General features: G+C 38.5%; 2 protein-coding genes across 7 annotated transcripts; one reads left to right on the plus strand and one right to left on the minus strand.

The window, feature by feature from the left end:
* The first annotated feature begins 1,176 nt into the window (after positions 1–1,176).
* LOC6725798 (1-acyl-sn-glycerol-3-phosphate acyltransferase alpha) lies at positions 1,177–7,987 on the plus strand. Of its 3 annotated transcripts, none has more exons than XM_016173803.3 (4): positions 1,177–1,538; positions 2,926–3,349; positions 5,487–5,620; positions 5,736–7,987. In XM_016173803.3, exons 2-4 carry the CDS (start codon positions 3,159–3,161, stop codon positions 6,443–6,445), a joined length of 1,035 nt encoding a protein of 344 aa, XP_016039121.1. In that variant the 5' UTR covers positions 1,177–1,538; positions 2,926–3,158; the 3' UTR covers positions 6,446–7,987. The 3 variants fall into 3 exon arrangements, with proteins under 3 accessions (XP_016039121.1, XP_016039123.1, XP_016039122.1); XM_016173805.3 differs by having other exon boundaries at positions 1,177–1,447; XM_016173804.3 differs by lacking the exon at positions 1,177–1,538 and adding an exon at positions 2,479–2,610.
* Positions 7,632–19,947, minus strand: LOC6725799. 4 transcript variants are annotated; one of them, XM_039296368.2, is made up of 6 exons: positions 19,788–19,947; positions 19,448–19,508; positions 18,060–18,565; positions 12,079–12,227; positions 11,871–11,951; positions 7,632–11,801 (listed from the first exon to the last, which is right to left on the minus strand). In XM_039296368.2, exons 3-6 carry the CDS (start codon positions 18,409–18,411, stop codon positions 11,676–11,678), a joined length of 708 nt encoding a protein of 235 aa, XP_039152302.1. In that variant the 5' UTR covers positions 18,412–18,565; positions 19,448–19,508; positions 19,788–19,947; the 3' UTR covers positions 7,632–11,675. The 4 variants fall into 4 exon arrangements, with proteins under 4 accessions (XP_039152302.1, XP_039152304.1, XP_016039124.1 ...); XM_039296370.2 differs by lacking the exon at positions 19,788–19,947 and adding an exon at positions 19,692–19,708; XM_016172650.3 differs by lacking the exon at positions 19,448–19,508 and having other exon boundaries at positions 19,788–19,946.
* Between the last annotated feature and the right edge of the window lie 160 nt (positions 19,948–20,107).

Below are 20,107 nucleotides of genomic sequence, written 5' to 3' on the forward strand. Positions count from 1 at the left end.
ATCATAACGTTGTGAGCTGTCAGAAAGTTTGCCAAGTTGAATTCTATAAATGTGGAGGAACTGGAAATAAACTGAGGCTTTTGTTTTACACTTACAAATTTACTACTACTATATATACTGCACTAAATAGGTTCTTATCTGTGCTGGCTGCAGTAGTAACTTGCATTCCTTAATCATTTCAGTTGCTCTTTTTAGATTTCGATCTATACTTTTTATTCGGGTTGTTTCTTCTTAAAATATGTATTAATTATATATATCATTTAAAAGATATTTAACTTTTAAGAATGTTGAAATAGGATCTGTAAATTATATAATTAGTCTGCTCCGTTTTTATATATGAAAAGAGAGAAAAAGTAAGAAAACTTATGCTATGTTTTCCTTTAGTTCGTTTTTAAATTACATTTTTCGTCGTAGTCATATCAACTTTTTTTTGCTTTTACCAAACCGTTTACATAGAAGATGTCATATTTAACTAACCGCTTCATTTATTTTTTATAAGTACGCTCGAATTTAATATTAAATTCACAATTCATTCTCGAAACTACGTTTTTAGTTCAGGCTTTTTAGTTCCCAAGCTAAGACTCAAACCCAAAGCCGGCTCCATGCAGCGCGGTTGCACACCCCGCTGACAATTAGCCGCCTATCGATAGTTGCAGACAGACTTAACATCGATGTTTTCTAAAAAAAAAGTAATCGTTTTATTTAAACTTGAAAAAAAAAACCAAAAAACATTTATTTATTATGAATTTCAATTAATTTGAAATTTAATATAAAACAAATAATAACATTAACAAAATATCTTTTTATATTCATAATCTTAATTATATATAAGTTGTAATAATAGGAAATTAAAAATCTGTGAGATCTGTTTTAGCAGTTGAATCATATATATATCTTTGTGTATATGTACATTTATCGTCTTCATTTTATCGCACCTCTTTTTGTCGGAATATCCAAATTTTTGTTGATAAACATAAGTTTGTCCACAACAGTAGCTTTTAATCGCGTTCGGCGATAGGAAATTATTTGGCCTCCATCGTATATGCAAGCTAATAATTGCAATTAAATTATTTAAAATAGTTAGCTCTAGCTCTTCTTCTTGTTCTTCGAATAATGATAAATATAAATTGTCCGTAGTCTATAATAAACATCGATATTTCGGGAAATTGATAAAAACATCGCTGCATCGATGTTATCATCGATGTTTCGGCACCTCTAGTTGCCACGAAAGTCGCGCGAACGCCGGTAACGGAAATTCTCAGCAAACGCAGCGCAACGTCGTTTTCGCGTCGCCGTCGACGTCGGCGTTGTGTCGTCGCCGCAGCAGCAGAAAATAAAAATAAAGTAGAAGAAAAAGAATAGAAATAACTGCATACGAAATACATCGAAATAAAAACGTAGTCGCTTTTATTGAAACCCACAACAAACAAAAGCCGAAACGAAGAAAGTGAGCACACATTTGTTGTTGGTGTGTCAAGCGAATTCCACACGCAGCCGCAAATTGTATTAAATTCGAATTGTTTAATTTAATTGTAAAGGTTTGTCCACAACAAAACGGAGCTGACGAAAATTGCATTTATTTATGTTTAATTCGAGTGTTTCCGTGTGTGTGTGTGCTATGTGTTTGCGTGTGTCTTTAACTTGATTTCTTTTGCTATTATCCTTGGCGTGTCTGCCGCTCTCTATGCCACCCTCTCTTTTTGCCCGCTCTCTTGGCGCAACCCTCTTTTACCGTTTTTTGCTTATTTTGTTTTGTGCCAGATGTGTTCGTAAGGGAACAAGAATATTAACCCTTGATGGACCTATTTTGCAAAATAGTAAATAAAAAGTAAAGTTTTTGCGACAACGAAAAACTATAGTTGTCCTATGAATTTGAAATACAATTGTCATATTGTAAAATTGTCTCTTTATGCAAATTGCACTTTAAGTTCTCTTTTGCATCTTAGTTTTGGGAGTTAATTTTGTGTTCTTATTTAATATTATTTTATTTAAATTTAAATCAACATTTTTTTTAAATATTAATGGGTGTTCTCGAACTAAAATGACGCGCAAGTGTTAAAACTGAAAATGGAAATAGTGGCAGCGAACCGAATAAAGGAAATGGCAAACAAATAAAGAATTTATTTAGCTGATTATATGCAGCATTCAAATCGAGATTCAATAGCATATCAATTGATAGTATCCCATTGATAGTATCTATTAAAACCCGTAGAAAAACACAATATGGAATGCTAGATTCCCATTCCTTCGTTTCTGCCCCGTTTTGTTTTGTTCCGTTTTTCGCCGCTGGGCGCAAATTTAAATTGATTTTTTCTCTTTCTTCTGGGCGGCTGCACATACAGCTGCGGTCAAGATATTAGCATTAGTTCGATTCTTTATCAATACCATATGCACTCTTTCACAAAACATTATATTAGCAAATATTTACTAATAACTTTTATTTTGAGCAAAAAATTTAAAAAGGATCTTACTTATTCTATACAAGTTTTGCTTTTAACTTCAACTGCTTGCTATTATTTTACCCTGAAGTGTAGTATTCATAACTGTGTGCTTGTGACGTTGTGGTTTGTTGCACTCGCATAATTGTCATATTATTACTTGCATAAAAGAGTGAGCAATAAAAGTAGTGGAAGGAACAGGAGAAATGGCGTGCAACACACAGCAATTGCCCATTTCCCCTTTCTCCCGCTTTATCAGCACTTAACACTTCACTAGCCCAAAAACATAACAAAAGAACGGTGCTTGTAAAACTGTAAGAATTAGCCCTTTAACACCCAGTTCCACTGTTCTTTGTTTTGATTGGCAATAAATTGGTTTATAGTCTTGAAACTTTTTTTTTACGAATACTAACAAATACTATTAAAGATATTCTTTTATATTTGAAATACAATTATCGTATCTAACTTATAAATTTTCTCTTTTCAGGACATCGATATCGGAAAAACAAGGATACCCACACATAAATCACACCTAAAAGACTGCAATCTGCCTTAACCATTGGAAAGCCAGAGAAAGTAAAGTAAAGAAAGTATCGAGAAAGACCCATACAGGGTAGCAAATCGGGCGAAGCAAGCAAGAAAGTGCGCAGATTGATCCCGGCATCTGGGTTCAGGATCTGTATCGGTGGAATCACTAAGCTTAATCGGTATCATAATCAAATGATCACCATGACTTCGTTCATCGAGCTGCTAGGACTTTTCTTGCTGCTTATGCTGCCATTCCTCTACGAGACCAATCACATATTCCGATACTACTTCAAATTCCTGATGTACTACGGCATCGTTTCCTTCAACTCGATCATCCTCATCCCGGCATTCCTCACCCGACCCTGCGATGTCCGCAATCTGCTGTAAGTAGTGCAAAATAGAGGAATATTTCAAATAATAATAACTATAGCACGTTAGAGGAGAACTCCCATATCTGTTGAGTTGAGTTCAGCATGTTTTGATTTAGCGTTAATGGGTTGCCCATCTATATCAATAAAGCACTCGAGGGACTGATTGCCCATCAACACAAACACAGCAAATTTTAGACTCATCGATTGGTAATAAACAAAAGCATTTGCTAAAGTGTTTCCCATTGTGCCTAACTATGAAACTATATAAAAACTATATCTTATTTTATAATGCTTGAAGCCAAAGACTTTTTGCTTTTCTTTATCAAATCAAACATATTTCCAATGGTGATGATATCACCATCACTTTACCCCTTAAATTGCTTGCAAACCCAAATAATACCAAACTTCATGACAAATTTCCCATGCAAATTAATGAGCTTAATGAAACAATTTTCTTAATCACGCCACCACAAGCACTGTTAAAGTGCTTAAGGCAATCAAATTGGTGGTAAATAATGCATTGTATTGGCTTGGACGGGCAAATAGAGTAATTGCGGTATCACCAACTTAATTTCAACCCAAAAGAATTGGCTTATCATTGATGACCGCAGGTGGGCGTCCTTTTCGAAACGGTCTCCTTGAGTTCCCAAGGCGAATGCGTCAATGACACATACAATTTTAATTGGCCATCAATATTAACAAGGGCCCAACTGCGGAGGAGTGACTGCAGGTGTCCGCAATGCACTTCGGGCCAACTGGACAACTGGCCAACTGTCACTCAAGGCCCCAGAAAGTCCAAAAGCCACAAAATTGTTGCGCACTTGAAGAAAAGGAGACTTAGTTATTGTGTATGCTTTATACACACCTTAGAACTAGTCACTTTAAATTTATTTAATTATGATCATTTTCAAAGTTGCAGCATCAGACATTTAATCATCTAAACTTTTGAATCTCCAAATAGTTTAATAGTCCTTTACGACTCCATGAAAACATACGCTTCTACCATAAACTGTGCCATCCGTCAATAAGTTGAAAGATATAGATTTATTGTTTGATAAACTTATGTTTATGATGTTTGCGTTACCAATTCCGGTATCGGAAATTGAATTTGTGACGAATTTCTTGCCAATTGGCCGTCGCGATAAGGTTTTTTTTTATGGCACCCTCGCGGGTTTTGTGGCCCATGGTTTTGTTACCCCTATTGTTGCTAGCTCAGTAAACTGATTTTCCAGAGTAATTTAATCACTTGGAAACTTTAAATGTAAAATAATACATACAAAAAAACAAAATGCAATGGGTATCGTACAGTTCTGACGTCGTTAAATTCGTAATTATATTTTCTTAGTGATTTGTGTTAGTGATTTTAAGTGAGGCCAGTGCCTAGGTGTCGCCAGTCCAAGGACGAAATTTTCGAGGGGAATTGAAACGGACTGTTGGGTGCTTGGGTTACCAGTTAGCTCTATGACGTGAATCTGGGAAAAGGGTACTGTACTGCGAAAGCAGTTGCACGCAATTGTGTTCCCAATGCGGTGGATTATTTTTTTATTATTTTTTTTTTTTTACCATTTTTTTTTTTACCATTTTTTTTTTTTTTACCATTTTGGTATGTGGTTAGTGCACCTGGTAGCTTTTCTCGCCACCTCGGCGATTTTGCGCGACTCAAATAACCATTTGCATTAGACAACAATGAATATTTGATATCAGGGGTGGATTACTACAAGTCCAGGTAGTCGCACACACAAATACCACTCACCTAAATCAATTATGCCTCTGTCCAACTATTTTATGCAGTTTATCGATCCATTTTCGGAGGCGAGAAATAAACGAGAATTCCTAGTAAACAGTGTGCACCCTCCCAGGGGTATAATTTATACAGTTCCCGAGCTGTAATTACATGCTGCATGACTAGCCGATTTAGTTGAGCTCAGGTGGAATGGGTATCATCCCGGCGACAAGGTAGAAATCAGAACTACGCCTCGATGGCTGTCAACTTGATTAAATAATGGTGCACTCACAATTGGCCGGTGGATCATCGCCGGTGTGGGAAATTGTTATGGGATATGGATTTCAGAGAATAATATAATCTCTATCGAAGAAATCAATGATTACAATGTTTCTAATATATTTTCGAACTTTTTTTGGTTTGCAGATGGGCGAGCACCTGGTGCCACCGCGTTTCGACGTTGATTGGCCTGCGATGGGAGCTGCGCGGCAAGGAGCATTTGGCCAAGGACCAGGCCTGCATCATTGTGGCCAATCACCAAAGCTCGCTGGATGTGCTGGGTAAGCCTATAGGTTCCTCCATGACCATGTCCATCAATCCATCAGTCAAGCAGTTAATTTAAAGTGGTATCTAAATGATGCCAACTAAATGAGACTTTCTCGTTATCATTCGCAGGCATGTTCAACATCTGGCATGTGATGAACAAGTGCACAGTGGTGGCCAAACGAGAGCTCTTCTACGCCTGGCCTTTTGGCTTGGCGGCATGGTTGGCTGGCCTAATCTTCATCGATCGTGTGCGCGGCGAGAAGGCGCGCGAAACGCTGAACGATGTGAACCGGCGCATCAAGAAGCAGCGTATCAAACTGTGGGTTTTCCCGGAGGGAACGCGCCGCAACACGGGCGCACTGCATCCGTTCAAGAAGGGCGCCTTTCACATGGCCATCGATCAGCAGATACCCATCCTGCCGGTGGTCTTCTCCTCCTACTGCACATTCCTAAATGACAAGAAAAAGATTTTGAATTCGGGTCGCATTGTGATTACCACGTTGCCGCCGGTTAGCACCGAAGGACTAACCAAGGACGACATCGATGTGCTAATGGATCGTGTTCGCTCCCAGATGATTGAAACCTTCAGGGTCACGTCCGCGGAGGCGTTGCAGCGTTACAAGCCCATAAAAAGGGGAGGAATTCCAGCCGCCTCATCAGCATCAACATCCTCCTCCTCCACCACAACAACAGTGGCTTCTCCGGGAACTGCTGCCACTCCCGTTGCGGATGCGGCGGTGGCTGCCGCAGCTGCCGTGGCCAGTAACAGTTCGGCATACGGTCAACCGCCGGGCTACGGAGCCGGAGCCGCAAAGGCCAGCTTGCTCAAGACACTTTAGGCGTTGTAGCAATTCAATCCATACACACACGCAGCCACACACTCATATCCAAAAATACGAAACACCTCATGGCGTAGCTGGAGTGTCACGTTGGGGGCTTTTAGTTGGACACGTCAACCGGCAATCAGCTTTATTTGGGCCTATTTGGGAATTCTGTAGTCTACAGTTGTGCAATTATCGTACACGTGCAGTATTTGTTTTGATATTATTGTTTGAAGTCCAAACTATGTTTTCTCATCAGTTTATTGCATATTATTCGTAATTTATTTCTCAATTCGTGTAGAACTAAATTATTTTTTAAGTTATTTTTTATGTCCTGCTTTATGTAACCGATTAATTGAAAGCAAAAGAGAAAACAGCAATCGATTCCAATTTTATTAAGTTAACTGAAAAGATAAGTTAAAATTGCTGATTACTTGTAAATACCAAATCCGTACCACTTTCAAACAACGAATTAAGAAAAGTATTACCACTTGAAATAATTTAGCAATATGGATTTTGATAGTGCGCTAGTCTTTTCTGAAAAGGTCAAATCCCAAATAGGTCTAAGTTAACACACTTTTTCGAACATAAATCAGCTTTGTTTGCATCATTTTGTAGATTTACGCACTTGCATAATATTTTAGTCACATCCAAATGTTTACGAAAAAGTGTACTTCAAAAGCCAATTCCATGTTACGATTTCGGCTACAGTCCACGCAGCAACACATCCACTCACATCCAAATAGTTTGACTAATTCAGGCACCAAAATGAGTATTAGGAGTAGCAACCGCAAAACTGCGACCCTCGACTGTCCGACTTTAACTCTTTCTTAGGCAACACATACCAAAAAGCAACTAACAGCAAACCAAAAACATTAACTCTATCCCTTACACGATGCAACAGGAAGCGAAGAACATGTCCAACTCGAAATGGCTGGGATTCTTAGTGGATTGTTAAAATCCAAGCCATTTCGATTAGGTTTTTATGCCCCTAGATTATAGGATAGTTCCATGATATCTTTTGATCCTGTTGCCGCCTGTTCTGGTTAGATGATTACACCAAATAATATGTAATTATGATTAAATAAATATCTAAACACACATTGTGAATGACTAATCTTGCAAACGACATTACATATGCTATGTAGGCCGAATTCTGGTCGATTTTTACAATCGACCACTTGACGAGCAGTTAACGAAGTTCTTTTTTTTTTTTATAAGCCATACGTATTTTATTTTTACAAGACATTCCCTAACTAGGTTAGGGTTCCCATTAAAAGGTAACCCCTTGCTCGCTTGTAATTGAATCCAGAAACGGATTCAATGTACTTCTTATCTAATATCACCTCATGGCATCTAAGGAATTTAAGGGATCTTTGAACTAACACCTATTTGTGTATTGTATTCAACTATATTGTGAATTGTGTACCATCTGTGTGGTAAAGTGTTAACATAACTTTGTAAATACTATGCGGTTTACTTTAAAGACAAATCAAAAGCGATAGTGCGAAAGCAAAGGAAACAATTAAATACGAGTATAATAAATATTTTTTTCAAATATTTATGCCTGTTTCTTCTGGTCTGGTCGGGTTTGCTTTGATTGGCTATTCGGAAGGTCGAGATTTCCCCGTGGACTATGAACATTTGTATCTTCAAGTGGGCTTATCGAATAGTTTAGAATTATGACGATGGTTCGAAATCAAATATTGAAAAGCAATAAAATGAATATGTCTTTCAAGTTTAAAGTTTAACAGTTGACTCTGCAATCTGAGATTGGCCCTTTTTTTTTGAGACCACGTGTATATGAATGTATGTATGATGATCTTGGAGAATTCTTCTTATCGCAGCTGATTAATAGCTTCCTGTCCAAGTTTATCAGGTGTCGCAGAGCAAACGATCACTAAATCTTAAATATAAAGACGCCGACAACTCGAAGAACATAATGCACATTCGGTTCGGTTGAAATCTAATCGTTGGTTTCTCTATGCAACCTTTGGTTGGACCATTTAGATAATGTATTTTTGTATAACGATCCGATAACAGAATTTTACCAACGAGGGGGGCCTTGTTCATTGACCATCATCAATTTGGCAAACGTTTATATTAATCAACTGATAAGTTTCATGAAATGCCTTAATGGTCAATATTAAACATGTTGCCTAGCGAGTTCCGCAAATGCTTGATTAATAATAATCATTAATATTTATTCTTAGTTTTATTATACCCCAAAAAGTGACACAAGTACTGTTATTTTAAGCTATTGTGAAAATATTTGTATATTTTTGTTAAAATTTTCCTGGTATTAGAATTAATATTATTATTATATTACGGTATGCGTACATGATTTTGGATTTGCCTCTTTTGCGAAATTATCGGTTAACATTTTATGACATTTGTTGCTTGTTGTTTTTATTTTAATTAATAAGTTGTTGTATTTGCTTGAAGTTTTCGCATTAGACATTCTTGTTATAACTTTGTTTTCGATTACATTAAAAATTGTCAAGTTTAATAGTTTTGTTTGCGTTTTTGGATTTGGTTTGGTAAGGTTTAAGAATTGTAAAATATTTCCTGCTCTACAATAATTAATATCAGTAATAAAGATTAATAATTTCCAGTCTGGAAGGCAGGATATATAGCCCAAAGCATAAATTAGTTATGCTATCTCTATCTTTTTCGCTCTGTGTCTCTCCCTTTCAATTTTCCAGTGTTGAAACGGTTTAGTTATTTTTTGTTTTAGGAATTTATGCATAGATCGTATTAAACTGACGGAATATTTTAAAAACTGTCATTTCGATTTGTATTCCAGATATCGGAATGTGAGCTTTATATCCTGCCTGTAGCCCACTTCTTCGGTTATAAAAAACATTTTCTCGAGGATCTTTGGGTTCCTGCAAATGGCAAAGCGCTTAAGCTTAGGAAAAAGTTTTTCGGTTGTTTCACAACACTGCTATCTAGAACTAAAATCGATCGAAAACAACACAAATACTTTTTTCAATATCAACTCTGGGTTATAATCATTATTCGTGTGATTTTTGTTTGTTATTAGTTGTTAATTAAAGCCAATTTGCATTTGTTAGTTGAGTCTATGTTAAAAATTTGTTAAGCGCGCTTCGAATCTGCCATTCTCAATCTCATTCTCATTTTCATTGTCATCATCTGTTTCTTTTCCGATCTGGCTTAATTAAAATTTGTCATTATTCTTATCAGATACTTGGATTGATGTATGTATACATATCTGTTTGTATATATATATATTATCTGTTATGGATCATAATTGGTCAGATGTTGTGGCATATTGAATTGTACATTCAGTTAATTAGTTATTCTTTCTTCCATCGAATTTCCTGTCTCGCTGAGCTTCATTTCACTTTTCTCGAATTTCCATCTCTATTTGATCTGAATAGTTTTTACCATATTATGGCCTATATACTTTAGTGATCATTTAATATTTACAGTTGCGTTTATGCATTTTAAAGCAAACATAATTTCACAGCCGTACTCCACGTTTTTCTCGGATATCCCGCATTTTATATATTTATTGTTAAATTTAATTTGCTTTGATGTGCTGTCAAGTGGAAAAAAATTTGACCAACTTCTTCTCTCTGGATTGCGAAACCCAGTCACATATATTGATTTTCATCGACTCCATTACAATTTCATGTTTTTCCTGCTGGTCCTGCTATATCTCTAGATTTATTTGCTACATTCATAGATTTTTTATATATGTATATAGAAAGAGACGGAGATGGCTTCAGAGTCATTAGCCTAAAGTTGAAACGAGATCTATTCTTCTTGAAGGGATTTTCCTACATGTCTACTAAGCTTTGCCGAATCTTTTTTTGTTTTCCGCTGATTTTGCGCTTGATTTATCCAAATGGGAAAATTAGAACCGGGTTTGGTTGGTTTTCATTAGTTACTGTTATTATTATTTATTATTATATCGTTAACGGATTTACCTTAGGCAAATGTCTTACACGAAACATAGGGTCAATTACTTTTAATTGGTTAACTACTCTTTGTTTTGCTTTCGATTACATTACCTAAATTGATATATAGAATTTGATTCAATATGATTGGAGGAGGTGTGTGATGTGCGATGTGAGGAGTGTGTGAGATTTTAATTTTATTTTAGCCTACGATAAAATTAGCACCAATGCAAGAGTTAATGATTCATTCGTGACCGTGTCTGTTATAATATTTTGGGAAAAAATGTTGCCAAGATATGTATGTGTAATTTACTACCCTTTACTAAGATCGAGATTCTTCGTCGGTCTGTCCTTACCGCCATTTATATAAGTATTTAACGTGTTTGGTGATTAGAAAGAAACTAGAGCTGCCAAGCTTACGCATTTCAATAATGCCAATGTTGCTATCGTTTCTAACGATTCCCTTCTAGCTTTTATATAATTTTGCATTCTTTTTTTATGTAGAAACTAGCATAAAAAATATTGCTCTGACAGCTCCAAAAAATATTTATACTAGGAGCCGTAACTAATGTGGTGAACTGTGGTGTATAGTGTTCTACGGCGACTTATGGTGAACATTTTTATTGGATTTAAAAAAAACCTATCTTCCTAGAAGAAGTTGCCCTCATTCAGTTAGCTAAACACTAATCAACAATTTTTGATCCGGTACATAGAGCTATATACTCTTATATACAATACGCTTACATAGATGTCCATATATCTTTGTATATATATTATATATATATATATATATTTCTTTTACTATAGAGTCTTAGGAGCTAGAGACTGTCTTATACGTTCGCTTGATGAGTTTGTTCTGGTTTCTTGGTGTTGCTTACTCATCTATACTTAGGTAGATGTAAATGTATATATGCTATATCTGCTGGCTCTACCGATTCGATTTGGATTCGGTTTCGGATTCGGATCACATTGAAAGTACTCGAAAATGTTCTGCAATTGGGGCGACTTTCCATGCCCTAGCTGTTCCTGTTCCACGTCCATTGAAATTATTATTGTACCTATTATAAGTCTGGGGATATAAGTGAAAACCTACGCATCGATGCATCTATGCATCTTTGCATCTTTGCATCTTTGCATCCATTCAATTGTGGCTCAGACATATTGCCACAGATACGTGGCCTGGTTTTTTTTAGCTTTGCTTATTACACTGTAATAATTTTTGGGTATAGAGTGTCCTACGCTTTAGGAGCAACAAAAAATGAGGATGTTGTGATTTAGCTTCGCCTTGCATTGATCTCCATCTCTTGCTATTTGACTTCAAGTTATAAGTTCAGGAAGCTGTTGCCCAGGAATCCCAGCATTATGGTGGACATGGCAATCGGGGCGAGTTGCACATTCGAGGCTGTACTGTTCCCGGCCAGTATCTCGGCCCTCTTTCGCATGCGTTCCTGTCGTCAAAATGGGAATATTACGTATGAATTTGGGCGCATCTTTTCATATTTCAGGTATCCACCTACCTGGTACAGTTTGTCCTCGCCGGGCGGATCCAAGCACTCGAACTCACAGCAACGCTCGCCAACTCGAAAGTTTTTGCAAAACTAATGGGGAGAATAAGATGGAAGTTACTTTTAATCTATAAATGCTATTAACATCTATTTGACTTAAGTTGCAAGTTCACTATGAGTTATTTAAGTTATATATTAGCGCAGTGTGGGCGTAACTCACGTAGGGCGGATCACAGTAGATGGCCTTGCACCAGAGTGGTTCGGAGTGATAGCAGACGCAGAGGCTACAGACTCCTGGTCCAGGCACATAGAGCATTCCGTGGTTCACCTTGTTGCCCTGAAAGTCAACACAGTCCTCCTCGAGTGCAGCTGTTGAATCAAAAACAATCAGTTGGTTATTTAAATCGTTTCGACTATCTGAGAAACTATCTGAGTATCTGTGTGCGTGCCAGCTAAGCTGAGAATGCTCCACTTTAATCCGGCTCGTCCGACGCTTGAACCCGCGGATCAGCGGCTATCAATTCATTTGAACCGGGGTTACGTAAATGCCAATTCGGAATCAAATCAAAAGCCAGATAATACGTGTTTTGTGCGTCGTTTGCCATTGAACTGATTTCGATTGTCAGTTAGTTAAACGAAGACGATTGAATAATTAATTGACATGCCTGTTACTTTCATGAATGAATCGCTGAGTCGAATTGTATCTAAGTATTCTAAAGATATGAAAAACTTATAGATGCAACTAAAATTCTACCTTATAAATTTAGCTATATTTTCAGTTAAGTTCAAATATCGAAATAGCTTTAATTTTCAATTTGAATGCCTGCGCACTTTATAGATTCGCAAAAGTGTTTACCCTCTTCATTAGGAAAATAAATACCCGATGTTAGAATGTAATTTCAGGGTGCAACAATGGGACAGTGCCACTGACAGTTGGACATTTGTGGGGACAGACAGCTGGCAGCTATACAGATATGTGGGGTGTATGATGGGGTCACCAGGCTGCCAAGGAGGGGGTCACTGTGTTAGCTTTTGACCGCGGACTCAAAAGCTCTGCAACATTGCTGCAACCAACATTTCTGCACATGAAGGTGGAATTGTTGCAAGTGACGTAGGCGTTGCTGGGCATTTGTTGCCGATTCCGAAGGTGGCAGGTTCGACCGCAACACCACAAATTGCGGATGCGGTCTTTAATGGGTCGCATTCTACACTTGCAACAATCGGGTGGCATGCTACAATTGAAACTTGGAAAACGCCGTTGAGATACAGGATTAATAATAAGTTGGGCTTGTTGTTAACTCTTTCTAGATTTTGGTTTTAAATATATGTTATAAAATTGAATAAATCGACAATGATTACTTGCAATGCGTTAGTCAACACTCTTTTTCTTTTGCTGTGTCCCGGGCGATTTTTCGGCTTGCAAGTTTTTTCTTTACACTTTTTGGTGGAAGTTGCGGCATTGTTAAATTCGAGGAAGGAAAATGGGTGGCTGCATTTGGGCGGAAGCTGCAGTCGTTTGTTCACTTTGTTTGTTTGCCCTGCATCGTCCTTTCATCCTTTTCGCATTTTCCTCCTACTTTCCACTCTCCCAATTGCCACGATTTTCCGCCATTGCAGCGAAAGTTCGCTGGTGCACGTGCTTTTGCTCATGCCGGGTTTTTCTCCGCTTTCCTTGGCAGCTTTCTCTTTACTTCCATTTTCCTTCCCGCATTTCTTCTCACCTTCGTCGCAGTTCTTTTTTTAAGATCGCTGAATAATTAAAAGCAAGCGTTCAACTTTCGTGCGCCAGCTGTCGCCCAAACAATTTAGCTGTGTCCTGGGTCAAAGTTTAGCAGGCCACCACCCCGCATTCCACTCCCACTCCCTTCACCCACTCTCTGTTTAACCTTCGCCCTTCTCAGCGGATGCCACATACTGGGAGAAAATCGCACGAAACAGTGTTCGGAAATTCGCAAAGCCTGAGGAAAACTGTGGGAGGTCCTTTAAACGTTTCTAAAAGCTGCTAATTAACAACTTAGGGGTGAAAAAGAAAAAACTTAATTAAATGCATGCAAGCAGTCTAATTTTGTTTCTGAAATGTGTAAGAAACTGATTTAGTTCATATATGAACTATATATTTTTTTAAGTGTTCTGTTTGTCTTCGGCACTGGGAAATGCATTTTGTAGCAGTGCCAGCATTATTTTACAATTATGTTTATTACATTTTAATGCCTGGCGTTTTCTCATTTCCACCTGACCCAGGCGTTCGGTGGACGGTTATGGTGGTATCTCTTTGGGGTCATTTGGGGTTTTTTTTTTGGGATGCGTCCAGGGCCGCGGCTCACTTATAAATAGCTTTTGTTGTGACATTTCACAAGGTGCCCCTTCAGCTCTTCACAAGCATCCTGTGCAAGTGGGTGTGTGTGTATATTTTCCTCTTTTCGGGGGGGAAATTCAAACGAAATGCGCTTAAATTGGTCTAGTCCTTTGTGCTATTTTCAGTGAAAATCAATTTGAAGCGCAGTCACACACACACACTCGTTTTCCGCACTAAGTAGGCAACTGGAAACTTCGTGACAAGTTGCAATTAGATGAATTAGCAGTGCATTTTACGGCTATTCCAAATAATTAAAGTCCTAGGGACACGAGTTAATTGAGGGAGATGCAAGTGAGAGCACTCAGTTCTCAATTCGGTTTCAATTGCCCCACAATTTGGCTTAATTTGTGCGATTGACGTTGCATGTACATATATGTTTAGTTTGCATTTGAACCATATATATACTTTTTCTATCTGTTGTATTATTTAATTTAAAGCAGCTTAGCTCAGCGGATATGTGGGAAGTTAACTTTCAATGTCAAACGCCACACGCCACTTTCCCGAACTTGACAAGAAGAATGCTTAAAAAGATTTTCCGCTTTTCCCACTCGTGGCCAATTCAAAATGCTGCCTGGCCAACAACAATGAGCCTCTTTTCCAGCAAAAAAAAAAAAAATAAATAAAAAAAATTAAATGCAATGCACTGCCACAGTTGCAGTAGCCTTGTGTCGAAGCAGTTCATAAATGCCTAAGCACAGCAAAGGAATGGAAAGGAATGAAAAGCGGAGGAAAATCGGTGGAAAGCCGGATTGGCAAGGGGCTGGCAAAGTGGCAGGGTCACGGTGGCATCGTTGAGTGAGTGCAACCATCAAGTTTTCCACTTTTGCTGCCTGCTTTGCTGCGACTCTCATTCGCCACTCTATGCACAGAAAAAAAATATGCAACAAAACTAATTCATCTTCAATAAAAACAATCCTTTTATGTGGTAATAACTAAACTATTTTGAATGATATATATAGCTAGGATTTTAAATACGTTAAGGTATATGTACATATGCACATTAATTGTTTTATTTTACATGAACAAGATGCACATCAAAGTGTTTAATGTTTGCCGACATTTGTTTTGGCCAATTCGCGACTGGCGATTTGCTAACGGTAGCGCAGATTATAAAACCATTTTGAATGCCATGGTGCTGTGTAATTAGCCGGGTCACGTCGACACCACCCCCTTGCATCGCCCTCTTTACATTTTTGTTTTGCCTTCTCTAATGTCACTTTCTGTCCGCCTGTCAACGTGTCGTATGCGTAATGTGCCCAGTGGACAGCTTGAACGCAGAGTTTAAGACTAAGGCACGTGGGCTCAAATTAAAAATCCGAAATTAAAATTAACTAGGCATAAATAAATGACGAAGTAGAAAAATGTATCATATATAATGCTTGTCAAAATAATAGTACATTTGTATTACAAAGTTCAATGAAGTATTACTTATATAAAGTGTGCAGTAAGTATGATTTTCACATTCCTATCGATTTACAGTTTATTACAGCTATTTTTTCTGTAACATTTATAACTGCATATGCTCAATAAAGCACTGGCAGTTTAACACTGTCGCATTTATATTTTTATTTGATTTTAAACGTTCAAACTGCCATAAATGCTCGTGCTCTTGTCAGATGACTGCACTTGCAGTTAAAATTTCATGGAGCATCCCTTATTTTACGAACACACACTCATGTTGATTTGCAGTGCCAAGGATGGGGGCCCATCGGATGACCCTGTGACTACGCGATTTAGTTCCAGATTAGCCATTGAGTGGATCGATTGGCCAGCCGATTGCATCGTTGACCATAATCACCCGTTTGGCGAAGGCGATGCCATCTCGCGATGGAGCAACCAAGCCAAACCAAGCCAAACCAATCCAAACAACCAAGCAACTCTTGTCACCACTCAACGGTCGATTGATTGCACCACCATCGCCATCACGAAGGAAAAAGTAAACGAGCACCACTCTTTGTAGTCGCTGTAATTAGCTCAAACGCAACGCACTTTATGTAAGATGGCACATAAGTGTACTTAAATATATACCTTTCATGATATATATGTATATATACATATATTAATTATGTAGAACAATTGCGATACTTTGCATCAAAAGAGAAGAATTGAAAGTGTTTAAATGACGTCTACTATTAGGGAGTACATGAATTTTTCCAGCAATTTTTCAATATATTTCTAACCACTGCTTCTCAGCTGTGCTCATCTTAACCCATTGACGTCCACAATGGCCATCATGTAATTAATTAGATGCTGTTATGTTATCGAAAATGCCATAGAAAGCCTCATGATTGATGGGCTATATCGTTCGATATCAATCTCACTTGAGTTAACCATCAGCACTTGAGAGCCACCAGCCACATGTTCCAGTTTCTTCTATTCTTCTAAGCCTTCTCTGTTCTAACATTCAAATTGTGTGTAACCAAAGTGGTTTCTGGGGTTCGAAAAAGAGGGTTAAAACCGTCGTGTTCGTTGCATGTGCAAAGTCAAGGTTGTAGCCAACTTACTAACAACTCAAACGGCTCAATAGAAAGAAACACATACACGGCTAGAAAAAAATTAGGGGGTCAAAAGAAATATTAGCGAATATTTGAATTCTTTTCCAATAAATATGATTCTAAAAAAAGCAAATTTAAAAAGGGGTTCTTTGAATATCAGAATATCATAAATGGAAAATAAAATTGTAGTATTCCGAACTTTCCCTTTTTCCCACTGCATTTGTACCCTTTCTGGCAATCTCAAGACTTTTCCCATTCCGCTGGCAATTGTTTATGGCTCGGCTCCGACTGGCACATAAAAGAAAAACAGAATCATCAAATTTGATTGAGCACTAGCAAGGTGGGGTACAGTGGGCATTCGCTGCGATGACCCAGGTGTACCTCTATATATATAGTAACTGACCCTGAATATATATTCTAATATTTAATATTTCTTATTTATATTGCCTTTTTTGGGCATTTCGCCTGCTCATTGAAATGAATTATTAACTTGCTTATTTTTGGCAAGCTAAATTATTGATCAGCTGGCCTTTACAGCTATTATATGTGTTTTGCTTTCTGTGGCTAGAAAAATTATTGATTGAAGAACACAAGAGAGTTATGTTGCTTGTAGTTAACAAATGCGTTTACATTAAGACAGCTAAATAATTGATTTTGGAACTTAAGGGATTTCAAGAGTTTTTTTCTCATTTAAATACATAACAAATTGACTTTTAGTGCTGACATTAAGGCAACTGCATTATTGATTTTAAATAACTGGGAATCTCTTTGGCCGAATATACACTGTAATAGGCAGATTTATTGCCGACTCACCGGCGCCTTAGAAATTGGAGTGTTGGTTGTGTTTGCAACCTTCGATATATGCAAATTTCGCCGGAAAAAAAAGGGAAAATATTCAAGCGAAGGCAGGCTGACATTGTTATGGGAGCATTTCTGACAGTTTCATTTCCTCTTTTTTTTTTCTTTTTTTTTTTTCTGTAGCTTCCTACAACAAAATTCATTTTCTGCGAAACGCAAATGTTATTCCTGGATAATCGCGTCATTAGAGGGCATTAAAACTGATTCGATTTTGCTGTGCGAGCAAGAAGAAGACGAAGAAGCGGTGCTAACGAGGAAATGCAAATGTGTTCATTAGGGTGGACCATAGTTGCTTCTGCCTTGGGCAACGTGTCGTATACGTGATGCAGTCAAATATATCAATCATACGCACTGGTGACAGAGCATTGTTGATATGCAGTGAATACAACCCCTTAAATACTCGAATATATAGACAAACATCTGGCAAGTGTTATGCGAATCCACCCTGATTATGTTCCTGATTTATAGTGCTACAAATTAAATGCTAATTACCTGTAAAGGGGCTGAGGCAGCCCAGCAGGCATAGGGCCAAAATCAGCTGGGCGAGATAGTCGGTTGGCAGCCACAGCGACGTCATTGGTGGCGGCCACGCCCCCAGTCGACTGGCCGCCCTTAGGCGTTGCAAGTACGATAGTTGCTGTTGCATTTGCTTTTGCTGCTGCATGTTTCGTGTTTCAGCTGTTGTTGCTGTTGTGCAGCCTCGTTGACGTCGCCATGTCGTTTGGGGCCCATTGATTGTTATTGCTTTGGTTGCTGCTGCTGCTGCTTCAGCTTCTGCTGCTGCTGTTTTGATTGGTGTTGCTGCTGTTGTTGCTGTTGCTGCTGCTGCTGCTGCCTTTGTCATTGTCAGGCGTTGATTTTGAACTTGGCGGCGGCGACGGCTGTGGGAGCTGCACTTGCAGCAAATGTTGCTGTTGCAGTTGCCTGGCTTACTTCTTATGCTTGCTGTTGCAATTATCCTTTTTTGTACTGCTGCTTCTTCTTGGCCTGTCCTTGCACTTTGTGTGCGCGCGTGTGTATGTGTGTGTGTGTGTTTCGGTGTGTGGAGAAAGGTGATATATTATTGGAAACTTCATCAATTTCATGTTGCTATACAGTGGCTTAAATGTAAATGTACTAGTTGCAATTCAGTTTTATATTATTTGAATATGGAAAAAAAAATATTCAAAATCAAAGTGTTTGAATTAAAGCAATTTCTTCTAGACTCATTTATTGATATATCGAATATTTGGCTGCATTTATAAATTGCGTGTCTCAAAGATTTTTGATTAAATTTAGTGGATTTAGTTAAATATATAAAATACCATGCTCTAGTGTTTACATTATATCAGCAGGCGGGTTTTCAAGTTCTGCCCACTGTTCTGTTGGCCAAAAAGTTTCTCTGCATTGTGTCGACAGACAGTTTTTGGCAGCAATTTTACCTCTGCCTCTTTGCGCGCGTGTGTGTGTGTGTGTGTTTTTGCGTTTTTTGGGGGTGGTTGGGCGGCGCATCAGCTGTTCGGCAGTTCCGTGTTTGGCAGCCGAATCGCTTGTTTACAAAGCTTCTTGGGGCTTCATTCTGGCATTTTCATTTTCATTTTTTTACCACATATTTTGGCTCTTTGCGGCTGCCAAAAACAGAAAAGCGCACTACACACACACACCCACATACACACAGCGTTTAATTCGAATCGTGTAATTTATTATTTGCATGTCCTGTGCGCCAAAAGAGAGCGACAAGTTCGAGTTTCACTTCACGCCGTTTTATGGATTTTCTTACAAGCACACACTCATACACACACACACACAACACACACACACACGCGTACCCGCATTGATTTTCCCTTTTCTATTTCCTTTCTTTAGGCTATTTTTGCTCTTTTCAAGGCTCTGCTACTTACATCTCACGTAAATTGTTTAACTTTGACACCAACAAAATTTCGCACGCAAGCACTAAAAATACTTGAAAAAAAAATGAAGGGAAATGTGAAAACAAAACACAGCACGAATTTCCCAGCCAGCGAGCAGCAGTGGCAAGCAGCTAGCCTACACACCAAATCCAACCCCCCCTCGCCCCTTGCCACGATTTTCCTATTTTGCGAGTCCTTTTTACAACCGACTGTTTGCTGATTGCTTTTTGCCCACCGTCTTTTGTGTTGCCTTTTGTTGATTTTGTTGATTTTTGCTGCTGCCACTACTGCTGCTGCTGCTGCTGCAACTGCAACTGCAAGTGTGACGAACCACTCTCTCACTCCCAGTCCGCTTTGCAATCCGGGCAAGATTCCGATTCCGATTCCGATTCGGATTGCGATTCCGATACCGATTCCGATACCGATTCCGATTCCGGTTCTGATTCCGGCCAGAGCCACCGACTGCAGCGCGGGAGAGTCAAGAGCCAACTGACGGCGTCGTCGAGGCTGCGCCCCAACAAATGTTGCTGGCGTTGGGCAGCAGCAACATCGGCTCCGCTTTATAGCAACATCGACGTCTCCCAACAGCAACATTTCAGTGCAACACAACATGCTGCAAGCTTTTGTTCGATTCGAAGGGGTTCTTAGCTT

Source organism: Drosophila simulans, chromosome X (genome assembly GCF_016746395.2).
Source record: "Drosophila simulans strain w501 chromosome X, Prin_Dsim_3.1, whole genome shotgun sequence".
Classification (NCBI taxonomy): domain Eukaryota; kingdom Metazoa; phylum Arthropoda; class Insecta; order Diptera; family Drosophilidae; genus Drosophila; species Drosophila simulans.

Bases quoted from the DNA above. Each gene is read 5' to 3' on its own strand.
- LOC6725798 (XM_016173803.3), top strand. From the start codon at position 3,159: ATGATCACCATGACTTCGTTCATCGAGCTGCTAGGACTTTTCTTGCTG. The intron at 3,350-5,486 runs GTAAGTAGTGCA...TTTGGTTTGCAG, and splicing joins TGCGATGTCCGCAATCTGCT to ATGGGCGAGCACCTGGTGCC. The intron at 5,621-5,735 runs GTAAGCCTATAG...TATCATTCGCAG, and splicing joins AAGCTCGCTGGATGTGCTGG to GCATGTTCAACATCTGGCAT.
- LOC6725799 (XM_039296368.2), bottom strand. From the start codon at position 18,411: ATGACAAAGGCAGCAGCAGCAGCAGCAACAGCAACAACAGCAGCAACA. The intron at 11,952-12,078 runs GTGAGTTACGCC...TCTCCCCATTAG, and splicing joins TCTACTGTGATCCGCCCTAC to TTTTGCAAAAACTTTCGAGT. The intron at 11,802-11,870 runs GTAGGTGGATAC...TTTTGACGACAG, and splicing joins GCGAGGACAAACTGTACCAG to GAACGCATGCGAAAGAGGGC.